The sequence below is a fragment of the Typopeltis vanoorti genome, chromosome 8 (genome assembly GCF_054136105.1).
Source record: "Typopeltis vanoorti isolate ZY-2024b chromosome 8, IOZ_Tvanoo_1.0, whole genome shotgun sequence".
Classification (NCBI taxonomy): Eukaryota; Metazoa; Arthropoda; class Arachnida; order Uropygi; family Thelyphonidae; genus Typopeltis; species Typopeltis vanoorti.
Window position 1 is genome coordinate 13,341,237 of NC_143556.1, and position 23,711 is coordinate 13,364,947.

Below are 23,711 nucleotides of genomic sequence, written 5' to 3' on the forward strand. Positions count from 1 at the left end.
AGTGGAACACAACAACAACAACGACGTGTTTAATTTACATTAAAAGCTCTTCATGAAAGTAAAAGACTTTTATGAACACACTTACATAACGTTACAATAACTGCTAATAAAGTTCAGTTTAGCTATTTTATCATATGTTTAAGCATCTCTCATTATGATTAAAGACTGTCGATGATTTACATCTGTATTATCGTCACACCGGTGACAATTTGTCAGCTTAAAATCTGAATTGAATTATTTAAAAAATTACTATATATATATGTTTATATATATATATATATATATATATATATATATATATATATATATATATATATATATATATATATATATATATATATATATATATAATGCTCTTCAGTTTCTTTCTAAATGATTTTTAATTTTTTTGTCTTAATTATTATATAGCATACATGTATACAGATATATGAATGGAATGTACAATATCCAACACAATACAATAAGCAGGTATATAATTATATACTTATATATAATTATATAAGTATATTGGTATATAATTATATACCAATTGTGTACAGTTTTTATCGAATTGTATATATGTATATATAATTATATAAGTATATTGGTATATAATTATATACCAATTGTGTACAGTTTTTATCGAATTGTATATATGTATACAGTTATATAAACGTACACAATTTGTGTCCGTGTTTATTTATTATTTTTATTATAACATTATGATCCTTGCATCAGAATTCAAGCAAAACACTTTTCTCCGTGTGCGTCGAGGTAATCTGGATATCCTTTAATATTTGGCATGGTTCTGCATCCTTTTATCACTAGCTGTATCACTGATCAGCATCATTGAAATGGAGGAAGCGTGTGGGGGTCGCTGGTCTGTAATGTTTGTGAATTAAGAACAATGGCGGCAGTGCATCCGCAACCTTCGCAAGAGCCTTTACCCCCGGGTTGGGAATGTAGATACGATCCTCGTACTGGAAGATAGTAAGTGTGTTCCAGTCTTAATATAAGAATAATTAGTCCGTTGTTTCTCTAAGATATATCCTTACGACAGTTAAGTTATTCAGCGATATGGTTTCTCAGTATGGACTCGTTTTCATCAATATTAAAATCCCATAATAGACTGCTCATAAGTTATTGTATTTGACTATATCCATAGGGTTTGTTATTATTTACTAGGAAATCAACACCTTCCATTGTACGTTATTACTGATTTACATGTGAGGTATTCGGAGATTTTTTTCGAACTTTCCAGTATGTTTCAACGCAATACAATAGGGAAGAGAACTGACATTCGGCATTATAAATTAAGGGAACTTACAGGCGAATTGTATGAATTATAATAAGGAAGAGAACTGACAAGTGACATTCAGTATTATTTCTATTAAGTTGTGTTACAACTTGCCATGATAGTACTTCAAAATTGTTGGGAACAGCGTCGTTGCTTATGGCAGGGATGTTCAATTTGTCGGTAGTCAGGTGCGAGGTTGCCAAATTTTAATCTGCCTGCAAGTATTAAGAAATAGATTTTAATAATCATCTATATAGAATCAAAGCAGCAATTAGCGTGCAGGCATTCATCTATAGCCATAATTGTAGGTATATCACTCACACGTGTTAGGCACCTACATCAGAGCGACGCCATGAACCGTTTGATACTTTTGTTTTGGTTAATTCTGTCTCATCCATCCTCTTGCATTTATGAGAAAACGTTCTAATCCCCTTATGAAACTGAACATATCATAAATCAGGATAGGATATCAATTGCTCAACTGTGTTGTTTATTGTAGAATCATTGGAATCCGCCATTTTTTTTTTTTAAACCACAAATATACATCCTCAGACATAGCATTAATATTCAAAGCTCATTTTGATAGACATGTTGCTAGTTAAGTGGGCGTCCATAGTGAGTCTGTTGACTTCATGGAGGTTACCAAAATAATAATAATATGTAACAACTAATTTTAGATATAAGATAACATCCATCCATCCTAGATTGCTCACCTAATCATTTCTGCTTGGCAAGGTCAGTACCACTGAATATCACTATTGTGCCATCTATGGAGACTATGTAGGTAGGTGCAAGCGAATATTTTTGGGTGAAAATTACATCTACTCTTTAGCTTATGCTAGTTTCAGCACACATTATAGTAATGATGAATAATGAAAGAGTAACAAACAATATTGAAAACATGTAGAAAATTAAACAGGATTAATACTACATAATTATATGAAACTACATTATTATTATTTTTTTTTTTATTCTGTATCATCCAACCATAATATTAGGTGATATAGCTAAAATAATAATTATTCCACCAGGGTATTCATTTTTGTATACCCTCCAATGCATATATCATTTATTTGAACTGTGATGAAATTGATGATCTTGGAGTTGCATCCAAAATTTCCTTAGCATTTACTTAAGAATTTGCATTTAAACTTATACAAATATGTCTTTTTTTTTTTTTTTTTTTCAAATACCATGTGTCATTGAAAACTGTTATTGCACAGTATATTAAGCTTAAAGGCATGGAATGCATGCTGAATGGCTAGTTATGTGCAGTAGTGAAATTAATTGTTTTAGACTGCCATATGAGCCACAGCACCTCTATAAAACAGCTGGAAGAATGATGCAAATGCGTTGAAGGTTAGCTGATTTCATATAGAGGTCATTCAGTTTTGACTAAATATGGAATATGTTCATTGCTTATGTTGTTTATATTCCCATGGTAATTTCAGCCTAATCAGACAAAAATAGATGGGAGCAGTCATATCTGCAGGTTATTCAACCACATTTAGAATATAGTTGTTTCTGTTATTAAGATCTTAAAATTCATTTGAATCAGACCAAAGAGAAGGGAGTTGTCAGGTTAGGGAGAGATGTGTTATATCCTTTGCAGACATCTCTGCAACTTGCATCATTCAACCACTGATTCTGTTACAGTGTAAAAAAAATCATATTAATTCCATCCACATGTTGGTGACTGACCTTGATTTCAGTGATATTTGTGATATGGGGGGGGGGGGGGGTAGGAGTGGACTACCTTTCACTGCAGGCTCCTCTTCAGGTCGAATTGTTCAAAACTGCTTTCTACCAAATTTGAAATATAATTGTTATGTTAAAGTAGATTTCTTTAAATTGCAGTCAGCTTCCTCCCTTTTCAGCACTCGGTTAGTTTTTTTTTAACACACATGAGATGCTTTTTATGAGGTTTGTTTTGTACTTTTGCTCAACTTTATGATGTAGCTGATGATTTTCTGTTGTAATTAGGCTAAAATCTAATGGTTTATTTAATCTGATAGAAGTGGCATAACTGTGGTTTTATCGCTTGTCCTGTATGACAAGCTCTCAGTGAGATTTAACTCGTTGACCACAATTTTTGTCTCTCTCTTTACATCCCTATATATTGCAGTACTTTTGCAACACGGAAGAATTATTAAATTATGTTTAATAATATATATCAATTCTTCTTTCACTACGCATTATTCCCACTTCCTATGTCAATTCTTTTTTCACTACGCGATATTCCCACTTCCTATGTCAATTCTTTTTTCACTACGCGATATTCCCACTTCCTATGTCAATTCTTTTTTCACTACGCGATATTCCCACTTCCTATGCAGGATCCGCATGTTACTTGGATGTGACTTTCTTGTTAATACCACTCCCAACCGACCTGTCGCCTAGTCTGCCGCTGGGGGGGGGGGGTTTGGCTGTAGAAGCATATGTTCACGGGGCCAGTTTGCTTGCTTGCAGGATGAAAAACGCCAGATAAACTGAAACAGAAAAAACCCTACTGCCCGTGCCCAAGACCAGCTAACTTGGCTATGGCTGAGTAAGATCCTCAAGTTCCTCACATCTCCGACGGGAATTGAACCTGGGACACTCCTTCCCCAGGCATATGGTTGCGAAGCGCAAAGCTACTAGGCTACCCACATGGACTTTAATAATATATATCAATAATATATATTAAATTCTTTTGATAAGGAGAGTTCATGACTTCAGTATTTGTCTCAAAAATCACTAAAACTGATATTGATGATTCATGTACCTGATTAATGTTTTCTTCTGCCACTTTAAACATTTTTTTTTTTTTAAGGTTTAGATTACCACAATAAAATGCTTCAATTGCTTGAAGACAACATTACATATTCAATTCTTCAGGTTGATCCAACAAGGGAACTACAAAACCGCACAAACAATCTGTTAAAGACTATAAAGTGAACTTCCTCACAATATTTGCCTTTCTTTACACTCTCTACACCCTCTTATACCACACATTTATGGAGTTCCAAAGATCCACAAGGAAACACCCCTCTTCACTCAATTGTGGAAGGAATTGATGGTCCTACTTATAAACTTTCTAAACATCTTGCAGAATACCTCAAGTGTTTCTCCAATAAATCTTCATTGTTCATCAAAAACACCACAGATTTCGTTTCTCATATCAAAAATATTTCCATCAGCAAAAATGATATCATAGCAAGTTTTGACATTATCTCATTATTTACTAACGCCCCTACTGAGGAGGTATTAACATTACTAAAAGACAAATTGCCTAAAAAGATATTTGCTTTATTAAAGCATTGTATTCAGTCTGGCTACTTCAGATATAGGGACTCCATTTACAAACAGAACCAAGGCCTAGTAATGGGCAACCCTTTATCCCCGGTTCTAGCAAACATTTTCCTAGAAGATTTTGAAACGAAAGCCATATCGTCCTTCTCACTTAAGCCAAAACTTTGGAGGCGTTATGTTGACGACATTTTTATTATATGGAGTCACGGGCACACATCTCTCATGGATTTTTTTCATCGTCTTAACAACCAGCATTCTAATATAAAATTCACTGCCGAACTAGAACAAAATAACTGCCTTCCGTTCCTGGATGTAATTCTTACACGATACTCTGATAGATTTAAAATCTCTATATACAGAAAACCCACTCATACTAATAGATATCTGCACTGTCAATCTCATCACTTTCCACCACAAAAACTCGGAACTATTTCTACCTTAGGACACAGAGCACGTTCTCTTTTAAATGAACCAGATGAGCTCCAAAAAGAAATTAATCACCCTTCTCTTAGCTTGAAACAAAATGGATATTCTGAAAAAATGATTTCTTCTGGATCCTCCTAGGTAGTGTACTAATTTTAAAGGTAGCATCTTCATCCCATACATTAGTTCAGTCTGCAATAAATTGGCTAAAGTCCTTATAAAATACAACATCAGGACGTTTTTCACTACACTTCCTAAAATCCATTCTCTTATAAGCCATCCAAAGCCTAATCATCACAACCTAAAATATCCAGGTGTATACAAATTGTGGTGCGATTGTAATATTCCTTATTTTGGACAGACTAACAAATCTATTGAACTACGTATAGAATAACATAAGAGAGACATCTCCTATAAAAGATCACATGCATCCGCACTCTCCAGTCATGTTCTTTTCACAAACAATCCTCATGATGATCTACAACGTCACTCAGTTTGCTGGGAGGATAAATCCGAAAACATTTTTCGCTGCAGTGATGAGTTTGAAAGGAAAATTGTGGAATCCAGGGCAATCCTCCTTAATCCTGAATGTTTGAACAGCAATTTAAGTTACAACATCCCTGATACCCATGCTGCAGTTGTTCAATACTGGCGTTCACAAGAACTTACAAGCACGCACGCAATAAACAATGCCGTGTTGGATAGAACAACTTAAAAAATACAATGTTTTTTATGTCAATTATGTATTGCATTTTTGCCTGTAATTATCAGTTTTTTGAACTTCAATTTTTATTATTGTGTTCTACCTTTAGTGGATACCTGATGAAGGCTGAAACTAGTTGTATTATTCTCATTAAAACTTAATATTTTATCTCGGTTTTCAGTCATTAAATATCTATTTTTAAAATGTACCATAACAGCAGAGTAGAAGCTCAGGAATACACACACACACACACACACACACACACACACACACACACACACACACACACACACACACACACACACACATACATATATATATATATATATATATATATATATATATATATATATATATATGGATTTATTTTTTTAAATGTTTCTGAAAACAACTAACCTTCAGATTTTGTTAGTGTGAAACTTTTCTTAGTCTTTTTTTAAAAATTTTTTTTTTTCAATATCACTCACATAAAAAAAAGTCTATTTTTTTTATAATGGGATCACATTTCTTGTAGCATATTTAATAATGAAATTGGTTCTATCAGACCGTTAAAGTTAACTAAACTTTTTTTTTATTTGCCATTATGCCAAAAATTGTGTTCTTATACAAATATCAGTAGTGCACTGAATGCCTCAAAACTTGGGCATTCACTTGGTATTTCAACTTTCACTTTAATCACTTTCTGTGGTAATTCTGTTCATCAGAAATTCCTTAAATTTGGGTTTATTTTTGTTTTATTGGGAAAAGGTGGTGATTTTCTTGATTAAAATGTTAAAAGGTTTGCACATCCCCCCCCTCCCCCACCTTGCCACAAAATAGACATGTATCCATACTGCCTACCTCATTATAAATAAGATAGGCAGTATGGATAAGATTCTTATGCAAGAGTTATGAGATAAGAAGTAACCAGATACATGTATCAGGTGAAAGCTGAGCACGTCACAAGCTGGGTATGAAGTTTCCAGCTTGTCAAAAAAAAAAAAAAAGTACAGTATGAGAGGACCGTTACTCAGTCAGGCCATGCAAAATCAACACATTCTTCCATTTGGCTACAAGAGGAAGGTAAATTACAGAAAGGCGGCACTGGTCAATGATGGTGAAGCAGCCACAGTAAAGAACATAGTGGAATTATTCAATGAACAAAATTTAAAATTTTCACATTTGACGTCCATATATGCTGTATGGTCACTGCTGTACTTTACATGGTTTTTGGCAATGATGTCTTCTGCTAGAATAAGTGGTTCAGTCACAGATTCCTTTTCCTTACAAAATTTGTAGGACAGTCACTAACATCCATGACCATGGCAGGATTCGAACCCACGGCCTCTTGGCTGGAAAGTGGTTAGCATGTCTGCTGGAGAGCAGACATGCTAACCACTCAACCACTAGGCTGACATTATTTTTTTTCTGCAAGTCCAGCTGACAGCAGAGCTGGACTTGCAGGAGAAGATCATCACATGTGATGAGACGTGGATTTTTCAGTATGATCCAGAAACAAAGAGACAATCGATGCACTGGAAAACTCCCACGTCACCAAGAACGAAAAAAGCAAAAATGAGCAAGTCAAAACTGAAGGCAATGCTGATCGTTTTTTTTGATATCAATGGCTTGGTAATGGTTGAATGGGTACTAGAGGGTCAGACAAGTTAACCAACATTATTACCGTGAGGTTCTGGCCAAGCTGAGAGAACGAATGAGGATGAAAAGACCTGATCTGTGGAAGAACAACACTTGGATTCTCCATCAGGACAATGCTCCAGCCCACAATGCACTGTCTGTAAAGCAGTATCTGGCTGATAAGAAGATCCCAGTGTTGGACCATTCACCTTACTCGCTGGACTTAGCTCCATGCGACTTTTACCTTTTTCCAAAGTTGAAATTCACATTGAAGGGCACCCATTTTCAGTCAGTGGATGAGGTAAAGGAGAAAACGTACTGTAGTTAAATTTGAACTTTCAGCTTCATTATCCATGAGGATGGTTGACTTTTATTAATAAAAAAGGGAATTTAAATTAGTATATTGTAATGCCTGCTCATTGGCTGTATCACGTATGATTACACGTGTTCATCTTTGTATTACATCATGCCGTCATAACTGTGGCTGTTCCAATCTAAACAATATAAGGGATTCAAAACTCTCTCTTCTTGTGACCTGAGAGAGATCAGTTTGAATTTCTCTGTCACCATGGACAGATCAGGACCTAGTGCCGCCCAAATCAGGGACATAAAACAGTTCTTGAGTGAACACGAATTAGAACAAATGCTCAAGGAAATACTCGATAATGAAGGATCTGAATTGGGCAGACAGTGATCCAGAACAAGAGGAAGCAAATCTCCCCACAAATGCGAGCGCTGAGTCAAGCGACAGTGACACAGAACTTTGAACGAGGGGGTGACCAAATTCAAGGCTGTCCAGCGAGTTGTGTTTGCAATTGCACACGAGATTGTGACATTTTAAAAATTGAATGGCCTAATTCAATAATTTACCACTCAACTTTTGTGGCCAATACAGGATAATTATAGTGATGTCCATCCCTATGTAAAATGATATTTTCATCATTAGAATAACACAGATAAATTTTATTTATAATTTTCATTATTTATGTAATATCTAAGCAATATTTTGACTGAACTTTGTTGAGTTTTGAACACTAAAGAAGTAAATATAAGTAAAAACTAATAAAAAATTTACTTTTTATTTATTTCAAAACCTTTGATTTCTTGCAACCTGTTTCTGGAGCCCATATCACATGTATAAATAAAATTTTTGTTCCAATTAATTGTCAAAGATGCTAACTAAAAGAGAAAAAATAATTATTTGGATATTCCATAGAAGTACTGCGCAGCAATTTTTTAAATAGAGCTAAAAATGGTCATGATACAGGGTTCTTTAGGTCCTAGTAGGTCTAGGACTCAAAGTGTTAAAGATGCCAAGAAATTATATTCTTGGTTTAATTCTTTATCCAAATGTTAGCGAACAAAGTTTTGTTCATGAAGTTACTTCATGACTGGGCAACTCATATATAGAGGCTAATGACTTCACATCACTTGCTTTAGTATCTTAGTATGTGAAGTCATTAGCCTCTATATATGAGTCACCCATTCGTGAAGTTATTTCACATGCAAACTTTGTTTGCTAATATTTGAATAAAGGATTAAACCAAGAATATAATTTCTTGGCATCTTTGAAATGTGTGTGTGTTTTTTTTTTTATGCTGCACTAAGCTCTTTAACAGTTCATTATGTTAATAGAAGACATATTAAGCAAGTCTCTAACAGAAAGACATCAAGGGTCATACTGCACCAGGACGCAGCAGTACATATGGTAAACAATAGCACAATCACAAACATCCATGCTTCTAGAGGGATTTGAACCTGCAGCTTCTTGGCTGCAGAGCGGATATACTAACCACTCAGCCAACCTGGCTGGCTCTCTCTAAGAATTAGACAGCATTCACTTCATGTTTTAAAAAATGTGAAACCTTCCAGAAGTGATTACATTAAGAACAAAGGAGCTTTCAGAAAAGTTAGAGGAAATCCAATGATAGGTGTTACTGATGCTGACAAGGATTGCCTTGTCATGGAAACAACCCTGAGTTACGCGAATCCAGAGTTACACGGTTTCTTATATGTACGTATTCCCGTCCCGCTTCATGCCTCACCACTAGTCATATCTTTCAGGTGCCGGCCGCATTTGCCAATGTCGCTGTGAAAAATGCTGTTAACAAGCACTGATGTGTTTCGCGTGGTCTCCATTCATACACAATTTTTATAGTCTTACAAACCTTGCGATTGTTTAATGTTATGTTCTTCATAAAAATTTTATCGCGTAAAAAATAATGATGTCATCCAAAAGAAGCAAGTCCGATTCTTCTACTGCTAGCAAGAAAAGAAAAACATTGACTTTGGAAACAAAACGCAACATTATTAAGGATTTTGAAGGCGGAATGAAAATTTGTGAGCTAGCAAAGAAGTTCGATCTACAGGAATCCACAGTAAGAACAATCATAAAAGAATGGTTTACAGATTTTGGAGGACATAGATTCTAATGAGGAACGAATTGTAGCCACAAGGCAAGGAATAAAAAAACCATTAGCTTGCTATGAAGAAATTTTGCGTGACAAGAAAAAGACATTATGCCGTATCTATTAGATTTTATGAAACCATCGACATCGAAATAACTTTCTTTTTTTTATGTACGAAAAACTACAATTATGATTATATTTCTTAAAAAAATAGGTGTTTTTGTAAACCTTTGGTCTCAATTGTATGTTTGTATATATAAATTATATGCAAAATTATACCCCGAGTTACGCGAATTCGACTTACATGCTTTTTGTTGGTCCCACCTACCATGTAACTTTGGGGTTTTACTGTATATATATATATATATATATATATATATATATATATATATAAATTCTAGTTTTCCAAAATTACTGGTTGTATTACATTTAGCTAAATTGCTAAATTTAGCAATTTAGCTAACTGTGGTTGTATGCTTTGAAAATTTAATCAATATGAATCATTCTTATATCAAAACATTTAAGTCTTCAACAGTAAAACAAGAAACACTATATTCCACACCAATGATATTTTAGTCATTTATTATGTTTTTTCCCTTTCTGCCAACATCTTTCGATGAAATAATTCCCTTACTAAAGAAAAATTCCTTCCTTCCGATATAACTTTTGAATGAGTCCTGCAGTCTAGTTTCTTTGCCTGACACTGAAAAGTGAATCATTGAGAGATGGGCCATTAATCAAAGTTCTGTATTATGTCAGGCATTTTTAATAAGTTTGCCTGGACACTACCTCCTAATCAGGGCCAGCGGAAGTGGGCATGCGATGCATGCAGGTGCTGCTACGAAGGGGGACGCCACCACCGGGGCACGGTTCATAAGTTCATTTTTAAGAAACAAAATTTTTATCATAAAAACAAAAAATTCTTAGAATGATCAGTATTAAAATAAATAAGGCTGGATACACCAAATAAAAAATTTAAAAAAATTGTATATTGCTGCCTCTTTGATCAGCTGGCTGTTTACAATTTTGCAGCGAGAGCATGCTAAATGCTTGCCAGAAGAATGTTGTGTCTACTGCAGTCTATCTAAAGTGAAACGGTGAACAGTTTTTATGTGCAGAAACGAATTTTTGTACAAAACATTTGTTGCTAGTTAACCAGTCATATGGTACACATATCAGTAGGCTACTGACAGTAGCGCAGTGCGGACTATTATTTCATCTCTGTGTCATGTTGTGTAATAATTTCTTGTGGGTATAAAATAGAAATGGAATCAAAAATTAAAAAATACTTTATCCGGTGCACAAAATCATAAGCGTCATGCTGTGAAAGAAGCAGATATTAAGAAACAAACTGGGGCTCTTAATAAATTTGTTAAAATATTAAAATATTCTGATGCAGATTGTAATCAGAATTTTTCAGATTTTCAGAATAATCAGAATATTAAGAGGGGGCGCTAGTGGGTCAAGCGCTATGAACGTGTTTTGAAGAGCTCCTGATTCAGATAAGTTTTACTAGGAATAATTAAGTATATATGCGTAATTGTTTAAGTAAGAGCGTTGTACGCTAAGTTGTACGCTACCGATATTATTAGTGTGGGGTTTTTTTTCTTGCTTAAACTAAATACGAAAACGTTAATATTAGACCTAGTAACCTGCAGAGAAAAAAAAAAAAAATGGCGGCGGCATTGTCATTCCATGATTTTAATTTGGATTTCAGTCGGTTCGTTAAGTGTGAGGTCTGTTATATGTATTCCTTCGACTACATAAATGATTTGTGGATGTTTAGTGCGGATGGAAGAAGGGTGTGTGCGAAATGTGACCTGAACGAGGAATTGATGAATGCGAATATGAAGTTGATGACAGAAAGTGCTAGTACCGATTGTGTCGCGAGTGCACGTTTGAAAGAGATGGATGGCGAGAAAGACAGGCGAAAAAATGTTAAAAAATCAGGAAAAAAGAAAAAGAGCGATTTGACAACCGTAACGGATGTTAAAAGGGACGAAAGTGAGGCGGAAAGAAACGAAATTGAGAGAACGAATGAAAGTAGAAATGGCGTGGTGCAGAAATCGCAAGTAAAAAAAATCGAAAGAATGAATGATAGCGAAAAAAGAATGACTGATGGCGAAAGTTGGACGCATGTTGGAACGAAAGTACTGAACCAAAGAAAGATGAATGACAGTAAAAGTGAGAAAAATGATAGCGAAAGTTGGACGCATGTTAGTCCGAAAGTACGGAAACAAAGAAAGATATGTGAGAGTGAAAGTGAGAAGAATGATAGTGAAAGTTGGACGTATGTTGGACCGAAAGTACGGAAACAAAGAAGGATGAATGAGAGGGAAAGTGAGAAGAGGGGGTCGAGATTAGAAAGTTAGAAAGATTTAATGATAGAGTGAATGTGTCGCGAGGTTCAGAAGGTGAATTGGATTGGATGAAGCAAGAAATGAAATGGATGCGGAATGAAATTAAGAGAATTCAGGTCAAAACTATTAAAATAAATCATGATGGCATGATGGAATAAATCATGATGGAAGTGAGTGGTATGAGTATAGAAAATGAGAGAATGGGTGTGCAAGAGAAGCAGGGAAACGGCGAGGCTCAGGGTGGACAGGGATACACAGCGTGAGAAAGGTGGATGCTCCAAGAGGAGGTGAGAGAATGTGTAGGCAGGAAACTAATGGGATGATCAGAGATCAAAAGGAAACAGATGGAATTGCAAAGGGTTCTAAAATGAAGAAGCAGAAAGGGAAATGGCCCCAGTCCAGCATGGAGAGATCACATCGAGTGAGTGGTATCAGTGGAACTAGCTGTAGATCCAGAAATGAGTTGTTGTGTTTGTATACCAATGCTAGAAGTATAAGAAACAAGGCGGATGAAATGGTTGCACTAATTGCGTCTGTGCACCCAGAGATTGTCGGAATAAGTGAGACATGGTTAGATGAGGATGACATCCTGACAGGAATAGAGATGGAAAGGTATGATGTGTTTCGTGAGGATAGAAGGGGTAAAAAGGGAGGGGGAGTGCTATTGATGATAGAGAAAAAGTTATGTCCATGCAAGGTAGAGATGCAAGAGGGAAATGGGGCCAGTGGTTTTGAGGCAGTATGGTGTGAGATAGAGGTGAATAGAATCAAATACTTGGTGGGATGTTGTTATAGACCTGGTAATGTGGATGGTGGTGATAGTGAAATGTATAGTCAAATAAGCCAAGCAAATAAGAAAAGGGTGATCATTATGGGTGATTTTAATTATGGCAATATAGACTGGAATGAAGAGATAGCAACTGGAAGTAAAGAAAATGAGTTTCTTGAGTTTTTGAGGGATAACTACATCAGACAGTATGTAACAGGGGGAACAAGAGGATTAAGGGTCTTGGATTTGGTCATCTCATCGGAGGATGTAATTATCAATGAGGTATCAAATCATCCACCAATTGGTGAAAGTGACCATGAGGTGATTACTTGGGTGGTTGCCAGCAGTGCGAGGACCCCTGTGAAAAAAGGGTATATGTGGAACTACAAGGGGGGTGATTATGAAGAGCTCAGGAGACAGCTTGCAGGTGTAGCATGGAATGAGGAGTTAGCTGGAAAAGAGATCAATGCAGCTTGGGGGATTTTCAAAAAATATTTAGTGGATGCAATGTCTAAATGTATACCACGGGTGAGAAGGTTAAATAAGTTAGGTGTGAGATGGATGAATAAAGAGATTAAGCATGCAATACAGAGAAAAAGGGCATTGTGGAGGCAGCATAAGAGAAGTGGAAGTAACCAATTTCATGAGTTCTACAAAGACCAGGCAAAGAGAGTGACTTGGTTGGTGAGAGTAGCTAAAGAGAGGTATGAACAGCAGTTAGCTAATGAAGCTAAAAAGAATCCTAGGGAGTTCTTTCGATATGTAGCCAGCAAAAGAAAGAATGATTATGGAAGGATGACATTGATTGGAGGAAATGGTATAAAGGCAGCTGTTGCAGAATGTGTGGTGGAGATACTTAATGAGCAGTTCATAAAGATCTTTCAATCTTGTGAATGTGACTTCATGGAGAGATTAAGAGCAGTTGATGATGGGGAGGAGAGAATGACTGTAAGTGAGCAAGAGGTGTTTGGGGAGTTGAGTAAACTAGATGTAAATAAGGCTTTGGGAATTGATAATATATCACCGCATATTCTGAAGGAATGTGCCAGAGAGTTGACACCTGCCTTGACATATTTTTTTAATACGAGTCTTGCACTTGGTCAAGTCCCTAAAGAGTGGAAGGAGGGCAAGATTGTGCCACTTCATAAAGGAGGTGATCGAACTCAAGCATCAAACTATAGGCCTATGTGTGTGTCAGGTGTTGTGGTTAAGTTGTTGGAGAAGCTTGTGAGAACTAGGATCCAGAGTTGGGTTGACAACAATGGTATAATCTTTGATGGACAGCATGAATTTGCTAAAGGGAGGTCGTGTTTTAGTAATCTACTTACTTATTACAATAAAGTGACTGCTTCCTTGGACAGAGGAGAAGGATACACAGTAATATACTTGGATTTTGCAAAAGCTTTTGATAGAGTACCTCATGATAAGTTGACAGTCAAACTAGAACAGATTTGGTTGGATATTAGATTAGTGCATTGGATTGGAGACTGGCTATCTGATAGGTATCAACAAGTTGTGTATGGGGGTGCAATATCCAGGAAAAGGAAAGTCGCTAGTGGAGTGCCTCAGGGATCTGTTTTAGGGCCATTACTATTTAACTTGTATATCAATGATATTGGCAAAGATTTGGATGGAGATATTCAGTTGTTTGCAGATGATGCAAAGTTGGGACGAACCATAAAGAGTAGTGAAGATGTTGTGGCCTTGCAAGAAGACTTGAATAAATTGAGTGATTGGGCAAGCAAATGGGGATGTGAGTTCAATGTTGCAAAATGTAAGGTTTTAAAATTTGGAAAACAAAGATGGGATGCAGAATTTATGCTTGGTGAGAATATATTGTTGGAAGTAGAGGAAATAAGAGATCTGGGAGTGATAGTGGATAAGGATCTAAAATTTAGGGGACACATCGCCAAAATTGTGAAGACAACACAAAGACTTCTGGGAATGATGAGGAGGACACTGACGTGTAGAAGTAGGGAGATTCTTGTTCCATTGTATAAGGCTTTGATTAGGCCACACATGGACTATTGTGCCCAGATTTGGTCACCTGGTTTTCAGAAGGATGAAGAGATGTTGGAAAGGGTCCAAAGGCGACTGACTAAGGTAGTTTCTGACCTCTGGAATGTCGAGTATGAGGAAAGATTGAAAAGATGTAATTTGCAGAGTCTAGTGGAGAGAAGGAAGAGGGGAGATATGATAGAGACCTACAAGTTGGTAAGGGGTTGTTATAGGATCAATGGTGGAGAAGTTCTACAGAGAATAGTGGGAGATCAGGGGAGAACCAGAGGTCATACCTGGAAACTGTATAAAGAGGGTGTGAGTAGGGGAGTGAGAGGCAGGTTTTTTTCATGCAGAGTTGTGAATGATTGGAATGCCTTGCCTGAGAGTGTGGTGTCTGCAAGGAGTTTGAATGTGTTTAAGGACCGGTATGATGAGATGTGTGTGAGATAAAAGGACCTCCTAGATGAGTCTTTGACTCCATGAGGTCTTGTTTAATAATAATAATAATCGATACATTGGAAATCAGAGTTGAAGAATCGTGCACATCGTCCAGTTTTCATGAAAGTACTATTGCAACTATTGAACAAGACATGATTTAAGTGAAAAACAGTTAGGAGAAGATTTAGTTGTAGTTGACCATGAAACTAACACATTGTTAGTCTGTAAATTTAGAAGATCCATTGAATGGGGAAATATCGATGAAAAATTGTGAGTTGTTTTAATTGAAATGGGGCCTGTCCAAAAGAAAAATATAATATATCCCAGAGATACGTATGGTCGTAAATTTGGCTACACGTTATAATAGAAAAATGGAAAATGGGGAGCTCGTGCCTAGAACATGGCTCATTTATTCCGAAACTTTAAATTCTGTTTTTTGCTTTTGTTGCTAACTTTTCACACCTATTGAATCAAGTAGTCTTGTAGAAGGTTATAACGATTGGAGAAATGTAAGTACAACTTTGCATAGACATGAGACTAGTTTGACTCACATGAAAAATTTCTTAAAATAAAAGGAACTTGATAAAATTTTAAAAAACAAAACTACTATTGCTTGCCAGACTCAAAGCATTTATGTAATGGAAAAGAAACAATGGACGAGTGTTTTAGAACACTTGATTGGAATTATAAAATTCCTTGGTAGCAAAAGTTAGCTTTTCGCGAATCATCTGATAAATTATACCAAAGGAATAACGGCAATTTTTTAAAATTAGTCGAACTGTTTGCGAAGTTTGATCCCATTATAGAAAATCATATTGAAAGGGTCCTACAACGAAACAATAGAGTACACCATTTGAGTAAAGACATTCAAAATGAAATATTGGAAACTTAACGCAATCAGGGATACAATTTTATTATCATTTTGAAAATCTAAATATTTCATAATTTTAGACCTCACAACTGATGCAAGTAAAACAGAACAAATGACCATTATTATTCGCTTTGTTTCCTGTGACAATGGAATTGTCAAGATCAGGGAAAACCTTTTAGGTTTTGCAGATATACCAGATTCCACAGGATGTGGTTTATGTGCAACAAAAATGGAACCAGGGGCGCACCTGCATGCAAAACTTTAGTTGGTGCCCCTTTACCGAGCAGCACGCAGTAGTGTCCAGCGCCTCTGTGCAAAACTTTAGTTGGCGCCTATCCCCCCCCCCCCTCGAATAAAAAAATCACTTAAAAAACGTTTTTTTTAAGTATTTCCTCCTCTTTGGTGCCTTTACTATCCTGGTGCCTGTGTGCATTGCACATATGGCCTCCACGCCCCTGAATGGAACAACTGGAAAAACGGAACATTCCCATTGAAGACATGCGAGGTCAATGGTATGACAATGGGGCAAAATATTGAAAGGAAAATATTGAAAAATATATGTAAGGGAAAAAATATTGCTTCCCAAACTGGCTTTTGAACCAAAATCCTCGAGCTTTTTACCTGCCATGTGCTGCTCATACTCTAAATGTAATCATTAACGATGCAGCCAAAGTGAATGCAGATACAATTAGTTTCTTTGCAATTATTCAAGAAACATACAATTTCTTTTCATTCTCTCACAAATGTTGGGCAATCCTTTTAAAGTTCTTAAAAAAATTTAACATTGAAACAGCCATTAGAAAAGCGATGGGAAAGTAAAATTAATGCAATCCACCCTCTACGATATCAGTTAGGAGAAATTTACGATGCACTTTGAAATTTTAAATAATGAAAATTTGAATAAAGAAACTCGTCATGACGCACAAACATGTGTTAAAATAAAGGACTACAAAACAAATTTATAACGGCATGATTTACTTAACAGAATAAACCCTGTGAGTAAAATGTTTCAAGACAAAAATATGAACATTACACTTGCTTTAGAATCTATCGAAAACTTAAAAATATTCTTACAAGAGTATCGATCGGATACAAATTTTAAAGAAGTTCTTAAAACGGCAAAAGAACTAAGTGAAGAGGTGGATGGAGAACAAGAATTTAAAACTGGTACAGAAATTGGACGACGAAAGAAGACATGACAATGTGACTACGATCATCATGACGAAACACCACAATCGCCAGAAGATAAATTTAGAGTGAACGTGTTTTATGCACTTCTAGACGTTGCAATGTGTTCATTAATAGAATGTTTTGAACAAGTAAAAACATATGATAATTTCAATTTCTTGTATAGATTACTACAAATTAATAAGGAAGATTTACGTAAAAATTGTGACAATTTAGAGATTTCCTTGAAGCGGTGACAATAAAGACGTAAATGCAGTAGAACTATATGACAAGTTATGTGCTTTCCGGGATATTTTTCGGAAGGATATTTTAAATATTCTAAACCCTTTCAATATTCTTAATTTTATTGTGTCCAATAATTTATCTTTCCCTAATTTTTCAGTTGCTTTAAGAATACTATTAACCTTACCTGTCAGTGTAGCGAGTGGTGAACGTTCCTTTTCCAAGTTGAAATTGATTAAAACCTACTTAAGAACAAGTATGCCTCAAAAAAGGCTTGTTAGTTTGGAGTTAATAGCTATTGAAAATGATATATGTGCAGAATTAGACGTTAAGACCATTATTTCTAATTTTGTGAATATGAAATCAAAAACCCTAAAATTTTAATTTAAAAAATTTCAAGTATGTTTATATAATTTAATTTATTTTCTGTTATTCTGTAAAGATGCTATTTTTTGAATACTTATATTAAATGTTGAAATTATTTTTGAATTATTTTCTTATTTTCTCATCTATCTTGAGTTTCTTTTATTTTTCTAAAAGATAATTCCACTTGTAAAAATATTTTAATAATTTTTATAAGTTACTAAGAATTTAGTAACTTGTAAAATGCAAGAATTTTTTAAACTTTAGTTCAAATAAATTTTAACTTTAATTAAAATTCATTTTAATTTTGTTAGCGATTCAGGTCGGTGAGAAGTCTATAATCCCTGTATCATTATATTCAACGATTAAAGTGAAGTGGCTTTATCAAAATTTGCTTTAACTTTCGAGAATTTTTTGAATATTCAGGTTTTTAATGATTATCCTGCCTAGTCAACACCCCGGTTCGTTACATTTAGCGAACCAACATGTGGCTGTTCTGTCAAAATTTATTTAAGAAATTTCAAATAATTTAAATTTTTATTATTGTAAAAGAACCACACATGCCTGGATCGTTACATGGGTGCTTAGATAGAAATTGCATGCGGGCGGCAAATACCCTACCACCGGCACTGCTCCTAATTATAACAAGTATTCAGTGGTTTTGCAAAGAGCCTCCATAGCTCAGTTGGTATAGATGAAGCCCTTTGGTCGGAAAGACCTGGGTTCGATTTCCGTCAATGACCTGAGGAACCTTTATCTGGTCTCTTTTGAACTGAAGATGAGTTAGCTGGTCTCATATGGAGGTAGAGGGTTTTCTCTCCTGGGAACTCGAGTTTTTCATCCCTCAGACAAACTGGCCCCCTTGAACACGCTGCTAAAAAAAAAAAAAAGTAGTTCAAAAAAAGTAAAGTAATAGCTAAAGTGAAAGAAAACATCACTTTCTTGGATACTGAGTAGGCAATATTTGTGGTATCATTGAGAGATGATTTTAGTTATTCCAGAAATGAAAATCTCATCTTGCCTAGACATTTGAAAATTATTCAAATTAAGAGTGGACGAAAAAGTTTATTTAATTAATTTTTTTTTTTGCAAGAAATGAGATTGGATGGTTTTTTTTTTTTTTAAATCAGTGAAGGGTTAACTTCATTTTATCAGAATCCTAATTAAGAATAGTTTGTTATACAGGTATCCCTCGGTTAATGCGGTTAATTAATCCCTCGATGTTACCGTGTGTATCAAAATCACGTTAATCAAATCTAATAATCAATGGTAAAAATTACAATGCGTCCATGATCGATTACTGTATTAATAATTCTTTTGTATGGTACTATTTTAGGAAAGATAAAAAATGAATACAAAGTAAATGTTTAATAAATACTTGTACCTACATTATTTACTGCAATTTTTTTATCAAAAGAAGTTATCAAGAGTCGTTTGAACAGTTTTAGTTATTTCTTATAAGCATAAATTCTATGATAACAAGCAAAATGACTCTCCAGACCTCGGCAAACAAGCAATAAAACATAAAGAAAAAACACTGCAGATATAATACATGATGGTACAAATTAAGTGGATATTGAATCCAACGTTATTTCATAGCCGAATATGTAGAAACTAATATATATTCGGCACCATAGGTGTCGTGGGGGGGGGGGGCAGAGTCCCCTATTTTATAAATAACAATAGACTAATGTAGGATTTAAAAGTCTCAATTAAAATAAATAATGTGTTATACAGTCATTATAAGGATATACAGTCATTTCGATTCAAGTTGAAGTAAGGCCTCAGCACTCTCTTTGATTAGGCATTCAAATTTATAGTGACATCTGTGTAGAAGGCGAGTCTTGGACCAAGGTATGTTATGGCTTGTCTCTATCCCGTGCTGAGCCAATCCAGACTTATTGGATTTGTTGTGCAGAATGTATGATTGATGTTCTTGAATTCTTTTTTCTATAGAGCGTCCTGTTTGTCCAAAATAGGACAGCTTTCAGTTACAAGAAACTTGATATACACATTAGGCAGAGACGTAGTTGAGCGTTTTCTTTAGCAGAGGGGAAATAGTGGATATTTTGTTAATAGGTATATAAGTGGCTGTTAAATAATATTTCTTCAGAATTCTTGAAATTGGTTCTGAAATCCCGAAAACATATGGAATTGGAACTCGATGTATTGATTCTTTGTTGTTCTGGATTGGATTGTAGGAATTGAACAGATGTTGTGTACTTTTTTCAGAGAAGCCATTTAATTTCATGTGATATGTCAGATATGTTTGAAGGAGGAAATTAAATTTGGATGCAGACATGATAGAAAGGCTAAAAACACATTTTGCAACACCTCCTAGATTTTATGGTCTACCTAAAATCCACAAGACAGATCTTCCTCTTCGTCCTATAGTGGACTGTATTGATTCACCTACTTATCACATAGCCAAATATTTAGCAAAATTATTGAAATCACATATAGGCAAATCATGCTCTTTTTTGAAAAACTCTTCAGATATCCTAAATAAATTAAAAAATATCTCATTACAACTTACTGATCTTATGGTGAGCTTTGATGTAGAATCTCTATATACTAATGTACCTCTCAAAGAGACTTTACAATTACTCGCTGACATCTTCCCACAAGATATTATAAAATTATTTGATTTTGTGATGCACTCTGGATATTTCTTGTGTCAAAACAAATTCTACAACCAAGTGGAAGGAAGCCATGGGAAGTCCACTTTCACCTGCTTTAGCCAACTTTTATTTGGAACATCTAGAAGACATCCTGTTTTCATCTATATTCCCTCAACCATCCTTTTGGGTGAGATATATAGACGACATCTTTTCAGTGTGGCCTCATAACAGAGATTCCTTACCTTCCTTTTTAGCCAGAATCAATTCTTTACATCTTCTTCTAGCATCATTATCCACAGGAAAAAACCTCTTGGCCTTCTATTTTCTTTTAATTCTTCTGTAGACAGTATTGGTATCCTCCTATCATTCCAAACAACATTCACTGTCCCCTTTGATTTCCCACCCCAATGAATAAAATCTTGTCCAAACTGGATAAAAAAAAAATGCAGGTTTGAGGTTTTTGTGGTATCTATCCCATATTCAACTAAGAGAAGGGTGACAGATCTTTGTCATGTAATTACCCCAATACAATCTTGCTAACTCTGTATGAGATTGGCTAAAGCTAAACTTGCCTTCCTTCTAATGATCCTTCGCATCCTAGATGGGAATTGAACTTTGGTCATCCACAGTGCACTATTACTATGGATGGACGGAAAACTGAGAACAGAGAAAACTTAAAGTACTAGTGTACTTTAGGTTGAACAACAAGAATTACCATTAAGTAAAGAAAAAAAATAATTTGTCTATACTTCTATATCAGTTACTATTTGTTTTAGGGGTAGTAGTAAGCAGAGAAACTGCCAGTGCTTTATGACTCTTGTCACCCATGATTATGTGCATCAGTTATCCTAAGTCATTGGATGAGTTCACATTTAGATAGCATTAGCTGCACAATAGATGGATGCAATTTAGGTTGCCTTGAAGATAAAAATTAAGAATTGACCATATTGAAAGTCTGACAGGCAATAGACTAATTGGAAGAAAGCTGTTGGATTGAGACTAGTAATGGACTCAGTGTAGTACAACCTGTACAACCCTTGAGTATTATGTGAAAATGTTGATTAGTCTCATAAAGCAGTTTTCAGTAAATCCATAGGGAAGAATTTTATCACGTGTGATGCAAGATATTTCTTGCATGTTGTCTTTAACCATGTATGGAAATATCTTTGGGCATAGACAAATTTAAAGCATGCTTTAAAATTTTTAAAAATTGATCTTGATGCCCAAAGTTTTCCTATTAACTGTTTACTGCTTCCAGTTATAATAAAACAAAAGCATTAAATAAACATTTAATACTTATGTGTAAGAATCTCCTACTGCTTTACCATAAAATAAAAGAAATAAATGAAAAACTTAGATATTAGCATTTTTTAAATGATTAGTTGGAATAAAATATTAATCAGCATATGTTGAACACATCTTTCCTAGCTACTTTGATGTGATCAAATTATCTTGTCAGTGTTTTGTATTTAAACTAAAATATTTTATTTTAGTTACTTTATCAATCATGTTGAACATACAACAACATGGGAAGATCCTCGGCTTAGACATCCACAGCTTCAACAGGTAAGGTATGAAATAAAATATCTTGCTATAATTCAATTGTTAGCATATTAGTGAGATGTAATTTAATTAAGTTCCAATGTGATTTAGTTATTCAGTCATTTAGTAATTTTTCTTTAATAACTTTCACGTGAACTTCAGGTATGTGTGTATTCTGGCATCCAGTAGTTTTAACGAAATTTAAAAATTATAAAATATTAAATTATAATATATAAAAAATTTAAATGCATTGATATATTAAACAATTCATGTGTGTGTTAAAATTTAGAACAACTCATTCTTTAGATAGTTTGTGGCTATTTAACCTTTTGAAACATTTCATTTCTACAGTAGAAAAAATTTAGCATTAGCAGTAAGTGTTGATAAAATATTAATGAGCTGTAGATCTAATACAAAATATTAGAAACATCACAGATATCTCTATAAAATATGAATAAACATTTCTTTTCAGTTATATTGGTGGAATATTTTACAAAATCCAGTTTAAAAAAGAAAAAGAAAAATGATTGCAACATTAAATGCCTACAAAGATCTTGGAACATAAAAGGGAGTGCGTATGACTTTGAAAAGAGGGAACAATCTTTACTTCATAATAAGATGCATCCCATTTTTAAGATGAATTTTTAAGGTAAAAAAGTGCGTCTTATACACCGGAAAATACGGTACATACTTAAAAAAAAGTACATCAGGGATCTTCAACCTTTCAGACAGCGGCTGCATTAAAAATTTCAATGAATCCCGGGGGCCACTAAGCTATATTGCAGTATTAAGAATTGCAAGATGCTTTCCAGATTGAAAGGAACGCTGTGCATTTGATACTTTACATAAAATCCTATAAAAATAAACAAACTCACCTATAAGAGCATAGGTAGGAGTCAGGTTCATGATAGGTAAATACAATCAATACTTGAAAAAAGATAATTTAATAAAGAAAGCATTCATTTTTTACAGTGTCAATGGGCAACTTGACAATGTTTTTCCTTGACCAGTTTGTTGATGTTGGCATCAAAGTTGGAAGTCACTATGCACAGAGTATTCTCGAGATGTTGGTCCGTAATCTGAGTTCTTGTCTTGGACCTCACATGTTCATTCTGGAGAAGAACTGCTCACATTAATATGTGCTTACTAACAAAGCACACATGGTCAAAGCATGCCGGCAAAGATTAGGGAATGTGTCCTCAGAAATGTCTTTGTAAAATATAAGCAAGGGCACATTGAATACTTTTTCTCTCAAAGAAGAGTTGTATTAGAGTTCAAGCAGCTCCATTTGTACTGAGCTTGGCATTTCAGCAGCATTGACACTGAATGGCATTGAAAATAAATCTAAATCTAAAGAAGACTATTGGTTACAAAAATCACTAAATCTCTCTTCAAACTCACTTCGCAATACAGCTAATTTTGTGGTATATTCATCAAGAGACGAATTAGACTCAACGAGAAGCTGAAAATGAGTTGTCTTTTTTTTTGCAAGTTGTGCCTCTCAAAGTTTGAGCTTGGCCACAAAAGATTTGATGTGATCAAACAAAGTGTGCACCAGTTGATCTTTGGATTGTAGCCACATATTTAGGTCATTCATATGCAATGAGATGTCGGTCAC

At 34.8% G+C, this 23,711-nt stretch overlaps 1 protein-coding gene across 1 annotated transcript in view; it reads left to right on the forward strand.

The window, feature by feature from the left end:
• Positions 1 to 886: 886 nt before the first annotated feature.
• LOC150103744 (uncharacterized) overlaps positions 887 to 23,711 on the forward strand; it is a 342,969-nt gene continuing 320,144 nt past the window's right edge. Inside the window, exons 1-2 of the mRNA XM_090396790.1 lie at positions 887 to 969; positions 22,045 to 22,117. Of these exons, the coding sequence (XP_090252916.1) occupies positions 887 to 969; positions 22,045 to 22,117 (156 nt within the window). The remainder of the gene's footprint in view (positions 970 to 22,044; positions 22,118 to 23,711) is intronic.